Here is a 19,118-nt window from a genome sequence, read left to right on the forward strand (position 1 = left end):
AGGTAATTAACACATTGAAACAGTAAAAACATCATTTCTGCGGGGTAGAGGCGTACTCCCATTTTGCACTTCTACCAGGATTTACTTTTGCATTGGTTTTACCTTCCAGTAGATCCACACCGACGCTTCTCAATGCGTTAACGCACCATTCCGGGTAACCAGAATCCCCAAAATATGAAGCAAAAAAGGCTCGCAAATAATCTGGGAATCTATCCTCAATGATGGCTTTTCTTGCGCGACCCATTACTTGAGCTTGGAATACGATATTGTGAAGAGTGAGGGCTGGAAAGAAAATAGTCATACGAAGTCAATTTCCATGGCCACGAAGCCTGTTGACATACCATGAGCAGCTGCTGTTTCGTGGGTGACTATGTGATGAAGCATAGCTCTCGAGGTTTTGTCTGTACAAGTTGGGCAAGGACATGTTTCGTCCAGTGTTCGGAGGTCATTAGCATGCTTATTGAGTTCTGCGAAGAAGATAATAGTCAGTCAGACAGCTAAGTTTCCTCGACTCAACCGATTAACTTCTTACTAAGGTTAAGGGGCCCGTTGTGTGTCAGTGCGACTCCAAACCGAGCAGTACGTGTTGGAAATACACAGTCAGCCTACGAAAGAATCAGCATTGAAATAATAAAGTTGGTTGGAATTGCACCATATCAACTCCCAGTGCAACGCAAACAAGTAGATCTAGGCCAATGGTCCAATCTTTCTCGTCTGTAAATTAGGAGGAGAACTCAAACCTTCAGCGAATCCTATTCCCATCGAATATCTGGGCCCTGGAACACTTCGTAAGTAGATGAACCAAAGGAATTTACAGATTAGGTACGGACTTTCTTCAGGCAGTCTCTCCGCACATTGCTTGATACTTAAATGGTTGTTTAATCACTGTGTGCGCCGAATTATCTTCACTTACATTCTCCAAAATACATCTGGATGTGCCTTTAGCACGAGTGACGAACAGTAGATGTAATACATACCCTTTTCTTCTCCACCACTCAAGCCTCCAATTGCATATCCAGCAACTCCGTCGCGACGTTCAATCATTGCATCGATACATCGATCCCGAAGGACAGGGTCAAGGCCTCCTTGCACAATGGCAAACAGGTTTTGTGTGTCTTTCTTCCCGGATTTTTCATGCTGCACTATACAACGATCAAGCCATCTTACAGATCGCTCCATAGCCTCTTCTACTCGAGATCCCGTCGTTAGACTGGACACTATTTTGCCTTAAGCAAATGTAAATATACGATAATTAGAGTACTGACCTACGTCGTCAAGTTGCATTATGATATCTGCACCAATGCTGTGCTGTATTGATATACTCTCTTCTGGCTTTTCTTGCTGCATTAATTTGATCGAAGACCATCAATAACAATTTTAAGGCTCACCGTGAGCATGGTAGGTTCTCCGGTAAAAGGGCTGGAAAACAAAGCCCCTTCTTCTGTGATCGTTGTAAATTTACTCAGGGAAACAAGCTGGAATCCGCCGCTATCCTATCGTCCAGTGACAAGAATATGTTGGCATGATGAGAAAATACTCCAGCATGTAAGTAGAATGGCTTGCTGACTGTCAATAAATTGCGATCCCATCCTTGAAATTTATGAGCACCTCCGGCGGCATTAAGCACCGCAAGCCCAGGTCGAAGATTAAGATGATATGTATTGTTGAGAATTAATGTGACTCCAAGAGATTCCATTTGCTGTGTCGTTAAACCTTTAATTGCCGCTTGCGTTGCTACTGGCATGAAAGTAGGCAGCATAGTTACACCGTCTAAGATAGTGGGTTAGCTGAGAAGTCCCTCGTCGAATGAAAAAGAAACACTTGCGGGCTAGTGTCATACGCGATACTCTAGCCTTTGTAGTGTGGCATTTTGCGATTATTTCAAACTGCATAGCAAGACGTTTATGCGTGGTCTGAAGGCTTGATGCCAGCTTTTATGTATTACTGAACAAATTGAGTGCTCGATGGGGAAGAAGGGAAGAGCAAGGAAGTGATCTGCAAGTCTAAAATTAACATCCGGAAGTGAACAATGTTTGTACCGAATGTGTTTGGTAAACATTACACTACAGCTAATTATGGATCACGGGAGCTATGGCCTTCCAAGAGGTGTTCATCAACCAACTACTTACATCACGCAAGTCTTTGGCCCCTACAAAGGTCGTGTCTGCGGAACAACCCACAATGATTACGAATATCCTGAGTCCATTATTCTTCCTATACTTTGGTCTCGCTCAAGCTTTTTACCTCCCCGGTGCTGCGCCCCATAATTATGTTGAAGGCGACAATGTTGATCTCTTTGTCAACGCATTAACGCCAATGCGTTCTCTCACTAACGAGAAAGTGGTATGTATATGCTATTTGCTCAATGCTTCAGCCCATTAATCATCCATTCAGAACTCTCTTATCAACTGTGAGATATAAATGCCTGTCGTTCGTTTTCCAACTTTTATGACATTGTTGAAGATGACTACTATCACCCCAAGCTTCGATTTTGTGAACCAATGGGAGGTCCCAAAAAGCAGCCAGAATCTTTAGGGTCTATTTTGTTTGGTGACAGGATTTTTAATTCACCTTACGATGTAAGTGTACTTTCTACATTGTTTCTTATATGTAATCATTTACTAGATTAAAAAAAAATAGATCAAAATGCTCAAAGACAACGATACATGCAGAACTCTCTGCGTCGTCTCAGATGTGACTGGCGATGAGGCAAAGTTCATCAATGACCGCATACGGGAAGATTATGCGATAAACTGGCTTATTGATGGACTACCAGCCGCTGAAATGAAGATCGAAGCGAAAACGAAAGAGCTATTTTTCGACATGGGATTTAACCTTGGGGATAACGAAGGCAAACATCAAAATCTACCAGCACTTAATAACCATTATGAAATTGTGCTCAGGTAATCTTTAGCCTTTTAACTCACCACTTAGTTGTAAAAGAATGTCCCTAGGTACCATCGTCCAACCCCGGAAACATACCGTGTCGTTGGTGTCCTCGTCTGGCCTGCAAGGTGTGTTAGGAAATAACTTAAATCAAACTACCCTGACTTCCATCATCTTCTAGCATTGGTGGCGTTCAAACCTCAACTCCCAATTGTGATTCGAGGAATGCCCAACCTTTGATACTGAGCGAAGACCGCTCACAGTCTATTCGATATACTTACAGGGTGTCGTGGAATGTAGGACCTTTTGTTGCGCTCGAACTCTGTGCCACTTACTCCTCCTCAATAACAGGAATCGGATACCCCTTGGGTGAGTGCTGAATGTGGGAAATTAAATGTTATATCTAAATTGTTGCGGAGGCGACACGTTGGGACAATTATCTTCATATCTTTGACCCTCGAATTCACTGGTTCAGCTTGATAAATTCGATAGTTGTCGTCGTTTTGCTATGTGTTATGGTATCCATGATTCTGGTTCGCACCGTTTCTCGTGATGTAGGTAATCTGTTCTTAGGTCTTGATTTCGATTCTAATCTTCTCGTGACATGTAGATCAGTCGCTACAATGCTATTGAAGTTAGCGTATGTTTCATTTTGGTCGTTCTCTCTACCGTTGTCCAATTTTGTTATTTTACAGGAAGATGTACAAGAGGACTGGGGCTGGAAACTTGTCCACGGAGAAGTCTTCCGCGCTCCAAGGAACTCTTTACCACTTTCAGTTCTGGTCGGTAATGGTTCGCAGTTAATGGCTATGACAATTGTGACTTTGGGTATGATATTGTCTTATTCTGGTGTGCATACCGGAGCTAAATATCTTCAGTGTTCGCCTTGATGGGCTTCTTGTCACCTTCTAATCGTGGATCTTTGGCTACTGTGATGATGGTTTGTTGGTCATTCTTCGGAAGGTGAGCTCCCTCTTCTAAAAGTAATCTTTCAACTTGTCTTATGAAGTGAGCAGCGTTGGCGGATACTTCTCAAGCAGAGTTTATGCCTCTCTTGGTGGCACAAATCGGAGAAAAAATGCGTTTGTTACTGCCACTGCTCTGCCGACGTATGGTTCTTTCGAAACACTTAACACCGCATTGCCTGATCTACACCGTTATAGGTTCATTTTCATCATCGTTTTCCTTCTGAACTTTTTCCTACTGTCTGCTGGTTCATCAGGCGCTGTTCCATTCGGTACGTTGTTTGGACAACCTGGCTTATTTTCAGGCTAATTGTACAAAGGTACCATGTTGCTCATCATCATTATGTGGTTTGGTATCTCTGCGCCTCTATCTGCTATTGGTTCCTATTTTGGAGCCAAACATGGTGTAAGTTGTACCTTTAGCATATATATTTTACTTACTAGATATTCCCCAATCGCCAGCGCATACAAAACGTCGGTCGAGTGAACCCTATACCAAGACAGATTCCTCCCGGCCCTAAATACCTCAGACCCTTGGTAGGACAATTTGTGACCCCTTGGAGACTTTTTGGTTTTGACCTTGATCGTTGTTTACAAATTCAGGCGGCGTCGCTTCTCGGCGGAATTCTTCCATTTGGTGTGTGTCGCAAATATAACTACTGTAGCAAAGTTTGACATTTCATATAGGGGCCGCATTTGTTGAGCTGTACTTTGTTCTGTCTAGTCTTTTCGCCTCCAGGGCATACTATGCCTTTGGATTCCTGGCTCTAACCGCTGGTGTTGTTGCTCTGACAACTGCGACAGTAACAATCCTATTTACGTATTTTCTCCTGTGTGCTGAAGAATATAGGCAGGCGTTTCCTTTTTCTGGGTTCATAAAATGACATTGCGGCTAACATCTATGTAAACTTAGATGGCATTGGCGATCCTTCCTCATTGGCGGAGGCAGCGCATTCTGGGTCATGACCTACGGACTCTTCTATTGGGCTACACAACTTAGATTAGAATCTTTCTCCAGCGTAGTTCTATACTTGGGCTACCTGTTTCTCATTTCTGTCCTTGATTTCTTGGTAACAGGTATGCCATCTTGAAATCTTGACCTCATTTTCCTGCTGACGGATCATGGCCTCGCAGGAACTATCGGATTTTTTGCGTCGTACTGGGTTATTAGAAAAATTTACAGTGCTATTCGCGTTGATTAATTTAGACTAAATATGTTTCGTATTACAAATGTCCCCCTAATAAGGAGAACAATTGGGAAGCTTGGTCCTCTTTGTACTGCTAGGGACCCGAAATACTCAAGCATACATGTGACGACCAATATTTTTGACCGTTACCCAGTGCGAACTTACTAGCAAGACCTGCTGACGTTTGTGATGCCGCAAGATTCTACTAGAGTATGCCAGGTACTAGCATAGCAAATTAATCGTTCTTCATGACATTGCTTCCTTGAATTTGTTACTTACGATGGTCCTGCACCTACAATCAAGCGCCAGCATCACATATCTCAAGTAGCTGTTGTCCAATACCCCAACAAATCTATATCATGCTTACTAAATGGTCACTGCTATTTTTTGCAAGAAATTATGCGGGATAATCGAAAGCAAATTTCCCGCTGCTGTCGTCAGAAACTATCTACTCCCATTATAGTTATTTTCATATCGATAGACCCAGACTTATCCGCTAAATTTACACACACACGGACAATGAATTTTATTGAGCGGAGCATAAAATTTAAAGGCGGCAAATCAAGAGAACTAGCAAAATCGTCGATGAGTATTTGCAAAAAAGTCGACTACGAGAACTAAATCCATACCACCACATCAGCAGCATCCTAGAGACACTCCCTTCTCAAACTGAAAGGCATGTCAGCGCTTTTCTGCAAGATCGTACCATAGATTAAAATAAAATCAACATAGGGGCATTCCTTATGTAACTCCGTTACGCAGAAATTCAAGTCCGACTGTATGAATATATTTTTACGTTGGGCCTATCGATAGGAAAATAGCTGTAATTAGCTCTGTATGTTACTAGATATCTTCGTCGCTGACAACCAAAACCATCATTTTGTCCTTTCCAGCCCGTATAATGAGAAAGTTTCCGTCAAGCAGGTCCTCTGGCGATGCCTTATATTGCACATCTGTTACTGATCGGTTATTGAGATATAAACCTCTCGAAGCCACGAGCATTTTAGATGCAGCTTTGATGATGTAAACCCATCAGAAGTCACATTCTGCAAGGTAACGTTCACTTACAATTTGAGGCGACTAAACCGTATTTGGCTGCCAGTTTCGGTATAGGCATGCTGAGAATGTCAGATTTGGCCACTCTGACTAATCGCGGGTCGTTTCCCAGGGATGTTGTGACGTCCTCAGCTTTCAGTTCTGAATAGTCTGAACCAAACAGCAATGTCGTCATGAGATTTGCTCGAGCGACTCCGCTTTCTGTGTTTCTTTCAGAAAAAAATATTAGAGGTGCAGAAAATCACTTACTCGAATGAACCATCTCGGTCACCTCTGCAGCAAGATGATGCTGAGCGATACGATTCTCAGGAAATTCCTGTCCGAGATCTATTAATCCCATAAGCATAAACGAAACGAGACATGCGCACCCGATGCTGCTGCATTACATCGGAAATTTCTGATAGCGGCATGAAGGTAAAGAGTTTCAAATATTTTTCCACGTCTGCATCAGTGACTTTGAGGAAATACTACCAAAATATTATTATTGAGTTCACGCCAAGAACTATGAAATGACATACTTGATAAAAGTCAAAAACACTTGTGAGCTGTGGATCTAACCATACTGCATTTCCTGCACTTTTGCCAAACTTTTCTCCGGTTGACGTTGTAAGAAGAGGGGTAGTTATTCCAAACGAATCATTGGAGGAAAAATCAGGCTGAAATTTTCCAATCAACTCCAGCCCTGCCACGATGTTGCCCCATTGATCCGAGCCCCCAATCTGGATTGTACACCCAAAGTGTTTATATAAATGATAGAAGTCGTAGGCTTGCAACAGCTGATACGTGAATTCAGTGAAAGAAAGCCCCTGCTGAGATGAAAGCCGGGACCGAACGCTAAACAACGCCGTGAAAATGTAATATATGTGTTGACGGACATGGCAAGTACCTCTCTCTGTTGAGCATAGTGCCAACTCGTGCATGCACCCCTACTGTTTGTAGGAATTGCAGCAGACCAGTAGATCCATGCCAATCCAAGTTGTTTAAAATGTGCGGCTCCTGAAAAACACCATCCTGTGATTCTGACCGAGATGCTGCGTAGAGCAAAGCGTTTTGGAAAAAGCGCTGGATGCTAGAAGTCAGGTTGACAGCATTGGCTTCCACTTCCGAAGCATGGGCTAGCTGACGTTCTACGAGGCGGCCGGATGGGTCTCCCACGCGACCAGTGGCTCCTCCGATCTGAGAGAGAGAGAAGAAGTGAGCGTCGGTTTCGGAATTCTGTAAGGTCAAGTCTCACTAATGGAAGAATACGGTGTCCATGAAATTGGAAATGCAGCAAACACAAAAGAGGAACAAGATGCCCAATGTGTAGGGCTTTGGCGGTGGGATCGACACCGACATATACTGTCTGTTTTTTTGATGACAATGCAATCGCTAACGCGTCGCGTCTAGGATACCAAGATTAACGGTTCACACTGGCGATATAAAACGTCAAACCTTGATACATCCTGGATGAACCCTCGCTCAGCCAGGTCATCGAGTAAAGGGACAGGTGAGCGATGATACCGTCTGACGAAGACGGGGGCAAGTTTCGGTAATGGAGATAGTCGTCTGACCCACATGATGCGGAGAGAAGTGTGACCGCGTCAAAATTGCAGGAGCCATGGCGTCTTTGATGGGAACGGTGTTGCAGACGGACAATGGCAGCACTCTAAACGCACAGTGACCTCAAATTGTTTGTTATTGCTCACAGACCACCCTTCAGCGTATTGGCCTAATCAGGACCCCACCTTGCCCGCCATACTTCCCCCTCTTAATTACACATTGCTTTCACGTGACATCGGAGTTTTATAACTATAACAGTTTTGCAAATAAGGTTTATCGGCTGTTCCCTGACCAGTCTATCGCTCCCATCAGCATCGTTCTCCAACCGCAAGAATGGGCTGTACGTCGTTCTCCTCCTCAGCGCACCGTAGTCTAGTGCTAATCCTCTATTTTATGTAGCTAACAAACCTCGTGGTCTTCAAGCCGCTCGTAAGCTCAGGACTGACCGCAAGGAAAACCGATGGGTGAGGGCTTTTGCTTGCTCTCTCAACCTCAGGTGTTGATGTACATGCTTGCAGGCCGACAAAACCTATAAGAAACGTGCCCTAGGAAACATCTACAAGACCTCCCCCACAGGAGGGTCCTCTCATGCCAAGGGCATTGTTTTGGAGAAAGTCGGTGTCGAGGCCAAACAGCCCAACTCTGCTATCCGCAAGTGTGTGCGTGTGCAGTTGATCAAAAACGGAAAGAAAGTCACCGCTTTCGTTCCCGTAAGTGTTGTTTTATTTTCAGAGTTGCCTTGCCTTATCTTGTTTCACAGAACGATGGTTGCCTCAACTTCGTTGACGAGAACGACGAAGTCCTCATCTCAGGTTTCGGTCGCCGCGGAAAGGCCAAGGGTGATATTCCCGGTGTGCGTTTCAAGGTTGTGAAGGTGTCTGGCGTTGGCCTATTGGCCTTGTGGAAGGAGAAGAAGGTCCGTCAAATTGTTTGCCTTTTCCGTTCACTTCGATGCCAACTGTTTTTTTAGGAGAAGCCCAGATCATAAACTTTGGTTCCTAACTAGAGTACTATGTTCTACCACATGACAGATTGAACCTCTATGCATTTTGTTATGAAACTTGTACACGCAATGTGAAGCCACTGAGTGCATTCGTCCTGTACTGATGTGAGGCCATCAGCTCTTACGTTACCTAAGTACGAATCTAGGCCTCTGTAATTATCGCATAAGTTCAAGCCTGATGTGATGGAACTTACACGGCTCTCAACTCGGATTATCGCTGCTACTCATTAGTGAACCGGGGGTAGCCTGACCATACCTGCCGATTTTCCATCGAGTCATTCCTTGCAAAGACATATCTGAGATTGGCTGGGTGTGCTTGAGATGAATCAATCCATTTGACATACTGCCACTGATATCAATTGGTCGCCAACAGGAGTGATGGGATCAAGTATTTAAGGTGTAAGGTATGTCTTGAAGATGCGCAAAGCCCGCATAGATTGGAATCCCACTTTGCTTGCACTTTGCAATGACTACATTGACCGGTGGACCACTGCCGCCTCGCAGAGTTGTACCTCCTCCTCCGCAACCTAGAGTAATAGACAACAATTCCATGTTCCACCCAGGTCAGTCATCATGCATCACAAGTGACTGCTGTCAGCTTAGTTGTGCGCACCCTGTATAGCACCTGCTCCTCCGGTACCTCCTCGTGGAGGCATGAGGTCACCTATAACACCCGTTTTCAACGTCCCGCACAAGACACCATGCGACGACAACTCTGTTGATTTGTCTAGACTTTTGGCAAGAAAGCCTCCTCCACCACCGGTCCGGTCAAAGAATTTTGTTCCTGCAACTCAGATTGTGACTCACATTCGACCAGTGGCTTTTCATCCCCCGCCACTAAATTTATCCTCAAAACCTGTCGTGGTTGAGGAAGACCCGGTGCAGATAGTAGCAACTCCCTATCCTGAAATTCCCTCATGTCTGCAGTGCAGAGATTTCTCCAAAGTAGACGCACATGCAGCACTATTCCCAAGAACATCGGTGCATTCCTTGCAAAATCTGGCCCTTGGTCTAGAGGAACCTTTCGAGGATGAGGTGGACAAAGCGAGAGTCATCTTCACGTGGCTACATTGCAACATAGCGTACGATGCTGTATCCTTTTTGACTGGCAATGTGCAGCCTTCGACTCCTGAATCAACATTGGCGTCCGGTCTGGCAGTGTGCGAGGGTTACGCAGGCTTATTTGAACAGCTTGGAGAGCTGATGGGTTTGCAGGTACATACGGTGTCAGGGCACGGAAAAGGGTACAGCTACCAGCCACTTAAAGCAGGTGATGCGATCCCAGAGAAAAGCAGTGGCCATGCATGGAATTGCATTCTCCTCAATGGTGAATGGCACTTGGTCGATCCTTGCTGGGGGGCCGGAGTATTGACTGGGAGCGGCACATACGAAGCCAAGTTCTCGCCTCACTGGTTTATCTCATCCCCCAGCGAGTTCGGACGAACACATTTCCCTACAGATCCTTCCTTTCAGCTGACGCCCGAGCAGACCACATGGGAAGAGTACATTCTAGCACCAGAGACACCGGTTATAACGTCCGATTTTCATCTGTATGGATACCACCCAATGTTCTTGCAACCTTCAGAAAAACATGTACCAGAACGACAATTCGTGCAATTTAGTGTATCGAAGAGATGCCAACATGCATCGATGGCAGTTGCTGATAACTATTTGCTCGTGATCAGTACCAATGACAAAGACTTCGTTCCCCTGGCCTTTAGTGAGGAACTCGATGCATGGACGGTTAACATTTTCACTCCAAGGAATGGCGACATCACCTTGTATATCGTAAATTCCGTCAATGCTCAAGATGCAAGGGGTTTAAGCATTGAAGGATTTGGCAAAGCCAAAGGTCGGAAAGTAATGGGTTTCAAGGGCCTCGCGATGTGGTCTGTGGCCCACTTATGAGAAGTTGCAGACTCCTGTAGAATCAAGGGAAGCAATATGATCTATTAAACGAATACCTTCGAAAGCAGACGTCAACAAAGGCTGTATCAATATTTGGTATATGCATGTATACGTAGTTTAGTACTAAAATACGTGGTTCGAATTAGTTTAGCCACGGGCTCATTTATGAGACAACGATTCCTTGCCCCTCCAGGTATCTCGAAAGGTCGTTGATAAGCTCCAATTGCTGATCGACGGTGAGTCCGCTGACGATTGTTTGCAAAATCCCTCCTACGGTGACATGGTGCACTCGAATGAGGCTGCTGTAGTAGACATAGGTAAAAATACCCATCAAGAACCTATGGAATCCATGTAAGGTACTGCTAGTAAGAAGAAAATGCGGCCGCCTTACTGGCAATCCATACGATCGGTCATTCCACCATGACCTGGAATGCTATGTCCAAAATCTTTAATATTGAAAGCACGTTTGAACCCAGAGGCGAAGAACCCTCCGAACGGCGCTACAAGAGACGCGAAACCCGCAAGCACTAGCAAGTGGAATTGATATGGAGCGTATGAGATTGTGTTCACGGTGTGACCAGTCTGTAAGGTAGAATGAGAACGGACGAGCATGAGAAACACAAAGCATTTACCACTGAATTCAGAAACGATGAAAGTGGTTGCCAAAGTTTCCAAGTTTTCCATACAAACACTGGGTTTGGTGTGCACTGAGTTGAGTTCCATGCGCTTACGCCAAGGTCGTGCACAGGGCAGATCATGTAATTGAATCTCATGAAGTAGGCACCCCAAAACACGGAAAAAATCATAGTGCTTATGAACGCGCCGACAAATCCTTCGACCGTCTTCTTCGGCGAAAGCTTGATCAGAGGGGTACGGCCAACGGTGACGCCCCAAATATAGGCAAAACAATCATTGCAGATCACCAACGAAGCGGGAACCCAGAACCAAATGAGTCCCTCCAAGATATTGTTGACAATAAAATGACTGCATAATAGGTTAGCACGGCCTTTTGATTATCCCGTAGCGATGCCTACCTACCTAGAAACAACAATCAACAGTAAACTCATATGAACCCAACAGAAGAGGCCAAATTGCTGCTTGAGGTACCCTTTCTTCAAAGACATCACAAAACCCATGAAACCTATGATGTATAGAGTGAAGCTAATCATACGATGATTTGTGGCAAATGGTAGAAGATTCGCATCTGCAAACACTACATGCTATCAAACATATTAGAATGAATGTTGTTTGAAAAACAAGTAATGATATACCTTAAAATAGTAGATGATGCTTTCTCCATACAAGAAATAGTTTGTAACAGCGAAGAAGTACCAGTTAAGGGTCTTGCTCCAGGGGTCTCTTCCTTTCAAGGGTTCCACGTCTCGCGACTCCGGGGTTGCTGTTTTGAGTGAAAACAGAGCTGTAACCTCCCTGTAGACCAAAGTCTGGCAAAGCATAACCAACAGGATCATATAAGTGTGGCCAAGCAACAAGAGACCTATTAAAAAGCCTTAAATATCAAAGGCAATCACACGAATTTGGCGATGGTTACCTATGAAGCCACCTATCATAATAAACGTCCAGATAACACGGGTTAATACATTTTGCCTTTTTTTGATTTGCTCTGAATCGACGGCCCCATCTTTCTCTGGAACAGACTTGGATACCGACCCATTTGAAGGTGGTGAGGCGACGGAGATGTGATTTTCGCTGATTCTTGATCCCACTTTCGGTTTGGGAATAGGTAAAGCAGGCGACGTCTTAGGCGCCACAGATCCTTCCTTTTCAATGGTTGGAGATTCTTTGGAAACAAAAGTCGGCCCATTAGAGCTGTCTTTTTCCTGCAAGGCCGCCTCAGTTGGAAAAGTGAGCTCAGGGGTTCTTCCAGTCACAGGTGGCTCAATTAAAGCCTCCTCAACAACTGGGTTTAGGCATTTCGGGTCGGCTGGGGTGTCGTCGCTGCTGGCTCCAGATGCCTCTTTCCTTCTTGCTGCTGCCTTGTTTTGCTTTTCGCGTTGTCTCGCTTCCATACGGGCAACACGTTGAGCTTTTTTAATGGCGGATTTGGTTGGTTTAACGGGTTCCTTGGGCGCACTACCGACGCATGTGTGAATAAGTTCTTGGTGACAAGTAAATAGCTAACCTCCCCTGTGCGTTTTCGGCATCAGACAGATGCTCCTCTTCTGTTTCCTCACCAGAGTCTACAGCGAGGGCATCAAACGTAGTCTTGGACGCAAATATGGTCTTGGGAGCGGACATGTTGGCTTTGCTCATGGTGTACACCGAGAACGAAAGTTGGGTCAGGCTCCAACAGAGGGTCGGACTTAGGAGCACTGACTTTTATTTTTGGACACGCAATGCGCTCTTGTTTGGAATCATCAACTGAACCTAACATAAAAGCGCCCATAAAAGCAAACTCAGACTATCTACTTATAAAAGTTATAAACCTACATCTGATCTACAACACTTGGGATTATATTGAGCTACCTACCAGTGACAAGTGATTGTCCAGAGTAAGACAGAATTCATGTCCATATACGAGTATACTACGCAAGTCCAGATGCTCTCAAAACTTCCATTCCTTTTCCACCTCCATTGCCCAAGGGACTGGAAAGGCAAAAATGAGACATGTAAGGGACAAACTGACCAACGTCCACTTACACTTTGTCACCAGCGTTTTGGAGAAGATTTTCTCGATAGGAACATCATGTATTTGGCACCAGGCCGCAGTGATGCTTTGGAGTGATTGAGTATTAGGGAAAAATAACTATACTGATAAAACACACCGTGGATCAAGGTAATTGATTTTGCTGAGCGAGCGCCCAAATCAGCTCTTTGTTTCGCCAGTACAATCGAATTACACACCTTGTTCCCAGCGCAACCTCTTTACCTGCATCTCGGTCGTCGATTTGCAGCTTGAAGGACTTGATCTTGTCAGTAAGTTTATCGATGGCATCCTCTATTTTTTCGGCAGAACGTTCACGCTTCATAGCTGCTTTGCCAGTGCCCCGCTCCTTGGCAAGCTGCTTGAATTCTTCTTCAATATCAGCGATTCTTCCTTTCAGGACAGAATCCTTCTGTGGTTTAGCACCCTCTTCCACAAGTTTTTCGTTCTCTTTAGCGAACTTTTTCTCCGCCTTCTCAATTTCTTTGGCCTTCAGGTTATTCTCATGTTCGGCTATCCAATCATCGTCCAGGTCGCTTTCGTCATCTTTGTACTTAGGCTTTTTCTTGTATTTTGGGTCAAGCTTGAAAAGAGCATGCCGCAACTTCATTCTCTCGTATTTGAATGTACGATGCTGCAAAAGACGTCACGAAAGGAAGGAATGAATAACCCGCAAAAACATACCTTGTATCGCATTTTCTCCATTGATTGGTCGTGCGTTTTAGGTGCACTACGTTGATGGTTACATAAAATAGCCACCTCACGATTTGCTGAATTGTAGGCGTTCAACTTTTCCTGGAGAGTGGCATTCTTAAGATCTTCTGCGTCCAAAAGCCTTTGGAATGTGATGGATGCATTGAAAGTACGGAAGACTTTTGCTGTCAACCCCTTCATCTCATTGGTGAGGTGCTTGTTGAGGGAGCTGGTCTGTCACGTATGTCAGAACCACATCATCTTCCAATTAAATCACCCCAAACTTACCGTTACGCGGTCGAAGAGATTATCATCGTCATTCTTGTTCTCCTTAAAGATTCGAATGTTTTTGAAGACCTGTGCTTCGACGGGGACTCTGTTGTAGTACCTTATTGAATCCTTTCCCAGGAAATCGAATATAATGAAATTCGGGGATTCTAATGTGACATGCTCGCAGCGCAACGAACAACAACCGACTGTGTCGGCCTCGTCTTCACCCTTCTCGTTACCAGCACGAAGAGCGAGCTTGTCGATAAAATACATTGCAGTCGCACGTTGTCGATCAGCCATCACTTTAGACTTCAGATCAACCTCGTAATTTTGTCGTATCCTTTCAACATGATTCTGAACATAACAACGATGAAGTCGCAGTCAAGAAGCCACCGAAATTTGGGATAAGTACCTTCAGTTCCCGGGCCTTTTCGAACTTTTGCATGTCGCTTTGGCCTTTCAGTGAACTACCTGCAGCCAAGAACACATATTTGTGATTGCCGTTGATATTTTCTGTCCAATTTGCCAACCAAGTAACAGTGTTGTCGTGGCTGATTGCTTTCCACTGGCCAGGCATATTGGGTACAGGAATAGGAGCATTTTGGCCAATGTTAAGAGTAATGTCTTCGGGTCTTACACGAAACTTGAATAGTATATCAGTGGTATGTATAAAGAAACTCTAGATCTTGGTAGCTTACTTTAAGTGCCCCTTTCTTGGGGTGATCTCCACGTCCTCTAAACAAACCTGGAGGTTCAACCCTGAAATTCCCCACTTTCTCTTTGCGTCCATCGAGGAGGCAAGTAGTATATTTCGCTTCCATTTCATCCCTGGCTTTCTTGGCGGCTTTCTTTTCTTCTGCAGTCATAGCCTTCTTTTTTGCTTTCTCGGCCTCAAAATGTTCATACATAGGCCGGAAATCGCAAAGCTCAAATTGTGTGATCTGGGTTCCATCTAGCTAAAAGGTGGTTCAATAGATAATCACCGTAAGGTAAGACATCGCTCACCGGTGGATGCTTCTTCATGACTGTCTTCCAATCCTCAAAAAAGTTCTTATTAAAAGTTGCATCTCTAGCATGATCGGTTTCCAATAGCGCTGCATAGAAACCAGCAACTTCCTCAGCCTCGACAGAGAGGTGGACTGGTTGCCCTAAAAAGAGGTTAATAGTTCAATCCGAATGAGTGATATGGATAACAATCCCATACCGTTATACCTCATCTTAACGTTAACCGGCAACGGTTCATACGGTGGAGGAAAAATGACTCCGTTATGTTCAAGAGTAGTCCATTTGATAGTACCATCGCCGTTGGGATCTGCGTCCCACCATCGGAATACCTCTTCAGGTTCCTCTTCTTTCTCTTGTTTCTTCTTTCCTTTCGTCTTCACAGGTGATTTATCGTCCTCTTCTTTCTTTGTCTTGCGCGCTTTCTTTGGCTTTGGCGTTTCTGACTCTGATTTATCTTCTTCCCCCTTTATCTTCTTTCGCCTAGACTTAGTGGGTGCCTTCTTGGATGTCACCGTCTCGGCCTCTGAATCGCTTTCCACCTTTGGCTTGCGCTTACGAGTAGTAGAGCGTGCCTTGGGCACAGGCGCTGCGTCATTATCTTTGTCGCTTGCATCGCTCTCCTCTTTAACCTTCTTTCTTGCAGGCTTAGCTCGGCCATTGGATGCTCGACGTTTCGTGGGCGCGTTCCCTAAGTTGGATGAGTTGTCGTCCGAATTACTTGGCTCTTTCTTCGGCTTTACGTTCCCATTGGCTTTCGTGGGCTTTGCTGGTGAAGATGCAAGGGGGATATCATCATCACTAGATGACTCGGCATAAACTGGCTTTTTTCTCTTTAGGTTGCGAGGAGGAAGCGACGTGGCGTCAGTGCGTGTAGTCTGGGACTGGACAAGAGTGACAAGGCCGTTAATATTAGACCAAATAATATACTCTGAGGATAGTACCAATGGCAAGTCATCATCATCGCTCATACTATGGTTCTCATCCTTGTGAAGATGGTTTCCATTCATGAGAGAGTCGGATTCATGTCCGTTTGACCCTGTTGCTTTGGTTGACGCTTCGATGTCTGAAATCATTGGTGAATTGGGCATGAACGAAGGAACAGGAAGGTGGTCTAAAAGAACGGCTAAAAATGCGCGTAGAGAATAAAATTTGTTTGATCCTTGGTAATACAATGTAGAGAGGAGGTGGGACAGTAGATGAAGGCTTGTGTGACACCAGTTGATCAAATTTGCCAAGTCTTTAAGACCGGCCCTTAAGTGCCAGATCACGACTATTGTTGATGCTTAGTCATAATACTGACTTCAGTTGTCGAGTAGGACTGAAGCAAAGGCGTCCCAACACCTTGAACACTATTCTTCAATGTGAGATTCAAGCTAATTTCTTTATATCAGAATTGCGCTAATGCACACTGACAAAGAAAACATGTCTAACCTTCCTTTGTTCAGAGATCCTTGGGCCAAACGGGAAGCTTGGAGGAAGAATCCCGTCTTTGGCAATCGCGTCCTTCTCCGAAACATATTCCCCGGGTTCGGGATTGCCGTTGTCGCTTTTACTGCATACGTCGTTGTGGATAATGTATACCTCAGCGCAAGAAATATCGATTCACATCACGGCCACCATTGATCACGGTACGTTAATCTTTCAAGCATCTTTACACACTTTCTCTAATTTGGAATCAAGTTGCAGTTTCTCACAAGCTTTGTCCGATGCCGCCATCCTCTTCAACATGACATTTCATGAAAGGACCTTGCGCTTCAATAAATAAACTTCATTTGTCTTGAATTTTTTTTTCGTTACGGTAATAATATCCGACAGTCAGCCAGAGCGCATATATTCTATGAGATACCATTCTATTCACTTCGCCGGCTCGGGTGTCTTTCATGCCGTCTTTAGCTATCTAATGAACCCCTTATCGATTTGAGAAGAAGTTTGCCGAGTCAACATTGGAATTTCATGTCTGTTTCAGCACCCTTGCAGAAACCGTTTGTAGACACTATTGCCAGTTTCTTCGACATATGCGTAGTCAAGTTTTTCTAAGAAGGCTAGAAAATCTGCTGATTCGTTGTCAGGGACCTGAATTCCGGCAAGGACCTTCCCCAAGTCTAAATGTTCATTCATTATCAACAAATGCACAAAGCCTGTGAGGGACTCGCCTCCGCCGTGATTTCTGTAATGGAACAAGGAGATGTTCCATCCCTTTTGTATTCCTAATAAGAATTTTCGAAGGGCTCCAGGGCGCTCCGGGAAGGCTGTTCACAGAAAGGATGAGCATACTGTCTTTTTTATTTTTCAGAATCAGAATAACATACCGAATCTGAATACTCTCTCATTTGGAACTTTTTGGCAGCCTCCGATCATGTACCTAACGTGACTTTTCGCCATTTCGTCGTCGCTAATATCGAACCCTTTCATATCCGCTTCATTGAGGGACCATAGGATTTGACGAACTTCAGTTTGTCGCGAAGTAGATTGAAGTTTGAAGGATAACAAGACATGAGCCCTGTCTCCAGAAACGTTATAACGGTATATGAATTCAGTGACGGCTCGAGGATGAATTATAGAATGTAAGGCTATGAAACTAGGGGATAGTTAAATGTTATGTTGATATTCAAAAACTGGATACTCGCCTTCCTGGACGCTCAGGAATATCGACACTAAGGAGGGCCTCTCGCCCTTCTCCTAATTCCGCTCGTTCAGCCACGAAACGTAGGCGGTCGAAATTCATGTTTGCCCCACTGACAACAACAACGAACTTCTTTTGGGAACCAATCAGATTATTTTCGATGATATAATGTTTCAAACCAGCAAGCGCTAACGCTCCTGCAGGCTCAGTTACAGATCGCGTCTCTAAAATGTGCGTCAGAACAGGTAGAACAGACAAGAAGTAGTACCGACCTTCGAAGATATCCTTTATAGCGGCACATATCTCATCATTATCCGCTTTCACCACACTGTCAAGATTCTGTTTGCAAATCCTAAACGGCTCCTCTCCTACAATTTTCACCGCAGTACCATCGCTAAAGGGCCCAACTTCGTGAAGAGTAACTCTGTCGCCCTTTTCCAGACTCCTTGCCATCGCATCCCCATCGACAGTCTCCACACCAATTACTTTGGTATTTGGATTTCCAATCCTTTTGACGTATTCACTGATACCAGCAACCAGCCCTCCACCTCCTACAGCTGCAAATATTGCACTAAGTTGTTCTGACTCAGGCAATTGTTTTAATACTTCCATTCCAACAGTCCCTTGGCCAGCGATGACCAATGGGTCGTCGTATGGGGGAACAAATATAAGGCCATGGACTGAAGCTAAGCGTGCGCATTCGGCCTTTGCTTCGTCAAAGTCGGCTCCGTGCAAAACGACTTTGGCACCAAGTCGAGCAACGTTTCGCACTTTGATGTCAGGGGTGCCTTGGGGCATTACGATAGTACATGGGATTCCCAGTCGAGAGCCAGAGAGAGCAACACCCTGAGCATGATTTCCTGTGTACATGATATCCATTAAATTTGCAGCAATAAGACGGCAATGGGCATATTTAGGTGGGGCTCCTACGCCAGAATACATGCACACTGACCAGCACTACACGTAATAACACCTTTCCATCGCTCTTCTTCGGACAAATTGGCCATGAAATTATAGGCACCCCGGATCTTGAAGCTAAAAACCTCTTGCATATCTTCGCGCTTCAACCATATCTGATTTCCGAGTTTTGCGCTCAGGTTTGTAGCAAGGACAAGCGGGGTCTCCTTCAGGATCTCGTAGACCTTGGATGTTAATATAAGTCTAATGTAATCTGGAGTATCAGATGATGGAAGTAGGTGGTGTTTTGACAAGCGAGGATATTGGAGTGGCTGAGGAGCATTAGAAGCGTATTCTATAGTTGCAGCTGGGGCCATTGTAAATGTAAACGAGGATGGATGGTGGTCGAAAAAATAGT

The 19,118-nt window shown here is 44.7% G+C and overlaps 7 protein-coding genes across 7 annotated transcripts; 3 read left to right on the forward strand and 4 right to left on the reverse strand.

The window, feature by feature from the left end:
- Nucleotides 1-31: 31 nt before the first annotated feature.
- Nucleotides 32-1,397, reverse strand: JR316_0002320 (Queuine tRNA-ribosyltransferase catalytic subunit 1; the record flags this gene model as incomplete). Its single annotated transcript, XM_047888114.1, has 10 exons — nt 32-282; nt 342-467; nt 533-605; nt 653-687; nt 741-776; nt 831-865; nt 914-929; nt 978-1,217; nt 1,266-1,341; nt 1,389-1,397. 10 exons carry the CDS (start codon nt 1,395-1,397, stop codon nt 32-34), a joined length of 897 nt encoding a protein of 298 aa, XP_047753037.1.
- A 694-nt stretch (nt 1,398-2,091) lies between these two features.
- Nucleotides 2,092-5,053, forward strand: JR316_0002321 (Transmembrane 9 superfamily member 7; the record flags this gene model as incomplete). The annotated part of the gene is made up of 17 exons (XM_047888115.1): nt 2,092-2,343; nt 2,641-2,903; nt 2,955-3,014; nt 3,068-3,182; nt 3,238-3,255; nt 3,306-3,440; nt 3,497-3,526; nt 3,582-3,714; nt 3,765-3,849; nt 3,903-3,995; nt 4,050-4,123; nt 4,172-4,257; nt 4,314-4,388; nt 4,455-4,488; nt 4,539-4,707; nt 4,765-4,928; nt 4,986-5,053. The coding sequence occupies 17 exons, from the start codon at nt 2,092-2,094 to the stop codon at nt 5,051-5,053; spliced, it is 1,854 nt and encodes a 617-aa protein (XP_047753038.1).
- Nucleotides 5,054-5,881: 828 nt separating this feature from the next.
- On the reverse strand, nt 5,882-7,653 carry JR316_0002322 (Tyrosine--tRNA ligase, mitochondrial; the record flags this gene model as incomplete). The annotated part of the gene is made up of 8 exons (XM_047888116.1): nt 5,882-6,051; nt 6,107-6,295; nt 6,344-6,410; nt 6,463-6,561; nt 6,613-6,928; nt 6,981-7,270; nt 7,329-7,479; nt 7,529-7,653. The coding sequence occupies 8 exons, from the start codon at nt 7,651-7,653 to the stop codon at nt 5,882-5,884; spliced, it is 1,407 nt and encodes a 468-aa protein (XP_047753039.1).
- A 316-nt stretch (nt 7,654-7,969) lies between these two features.
- Nucleotides 7,970-8,624, forward strand: JR316_0002323 (40S ribosomal protein S23; the record flags this gene model as incomplete). Its single annotated transcript, XM_047888117.1, has 5 exons — nt 7,970-7,976; nt 8,036-8,100; nt 8,155-8,346; nt 8,397-8,552; nt 8,607-8,624. 5 exons carry the CDS (start codon nt 7,970-7,972, stop codon nt 8,622-8,624), a joined length of 438 nt encoding a protein of 145 aa, XP_047753040.1.
- Nucleotides 8,625-9,189: 565 nt separating this feature from the next.
- Nucleotides 9,190-10,547, forward strand: JR316_0002324 (Kyphoscoliosis peptidase; the record flags this gene model as incomplete). Its single annotated transcript, XM_047888118.1, has 2 exons — nt 9,190-9,202; nt 9,262-10,547. 2 exons carry the CDS (start codon nt 9,190-9,192, stop codon nt 10,545-10,547), a joined length of 1,299 nt encoding a protein of 432 aa, XP_047753041.1.
- Nucleotides 10,548-10,710: 163 nt separating this feature from the next.
- On the reverse strand, nt 10,711-12,806 carry JR316_0002325 (Putative phosphatidate cytidylyltransferase; the record flags this gene model as incomplete). Its single annotated transcript, XM_047888119.1, has 7 exons — nt 10,711-10,885; nt 10,939-11,129; nt 11,180-11,531; nt 11,586-11,767; nt 11,819-12,045; nt 12,100-12,641; nt 12,691-12,806. 7 exons carry the CDS (start codon nt 12,804-12,806, stop codon nt 10,711-10,713), a joined length of 1,785 nt encoding a protein of 594 aa, XP_047753042.1.
- Nucleotides 12,807-13,113: 307 nt separating this feature from the next.
- On the reverse strand, nt 13,114-19,077 carry JR316_0002326 (DNA topoisomerase 1; the record flags this gene model as incomplete). Its single annotated transcript, XM_047888120.1, has 18 exons — nt 13,114-13,154; nt 13,209-13,282; nt 13,334-13,357; nt 13,413-13,846; nt 13,897-14,139; nt 14,194-14,529; nt 14,588-14,818; nt 14,874-15,131; nt 15,181-15,323; nt 15,380-16,061; nt 16,122-16,303; nt 16,477-16,553; nt 17,150-17,282; nt 17,334-17,429; nt 17,490-17,758; nt 17,808-18,027; nt 18,076-18,663; nt 18,756-19,077. 18 exons carry the CDS (start codon nt 19,075-19,077, stop codon nt 13,114-13,116), a joined length of 4,353 nt encoding a protein of 1,450 aa, XP_047753043.1.
- Nucleotides 19,078-19,118: the final 41 nt, after the last annotated feature.

This window comes from Psilocybe cubensis, chromosome 2 (assembly GCF_017499595.1).
Source record: "Psilocybe cubensis strain MGC-MH-2018 chromosome 2, whole genome shotgun sequence".
Classification (NCBI taxonomy): domain Eukaryota; kingdom Fungi; phylum Basidiomycota; class Agaricomycetes; order Agaricales; family Agrocybaceae; genus Psilocybe; species Psilocybe cubensis.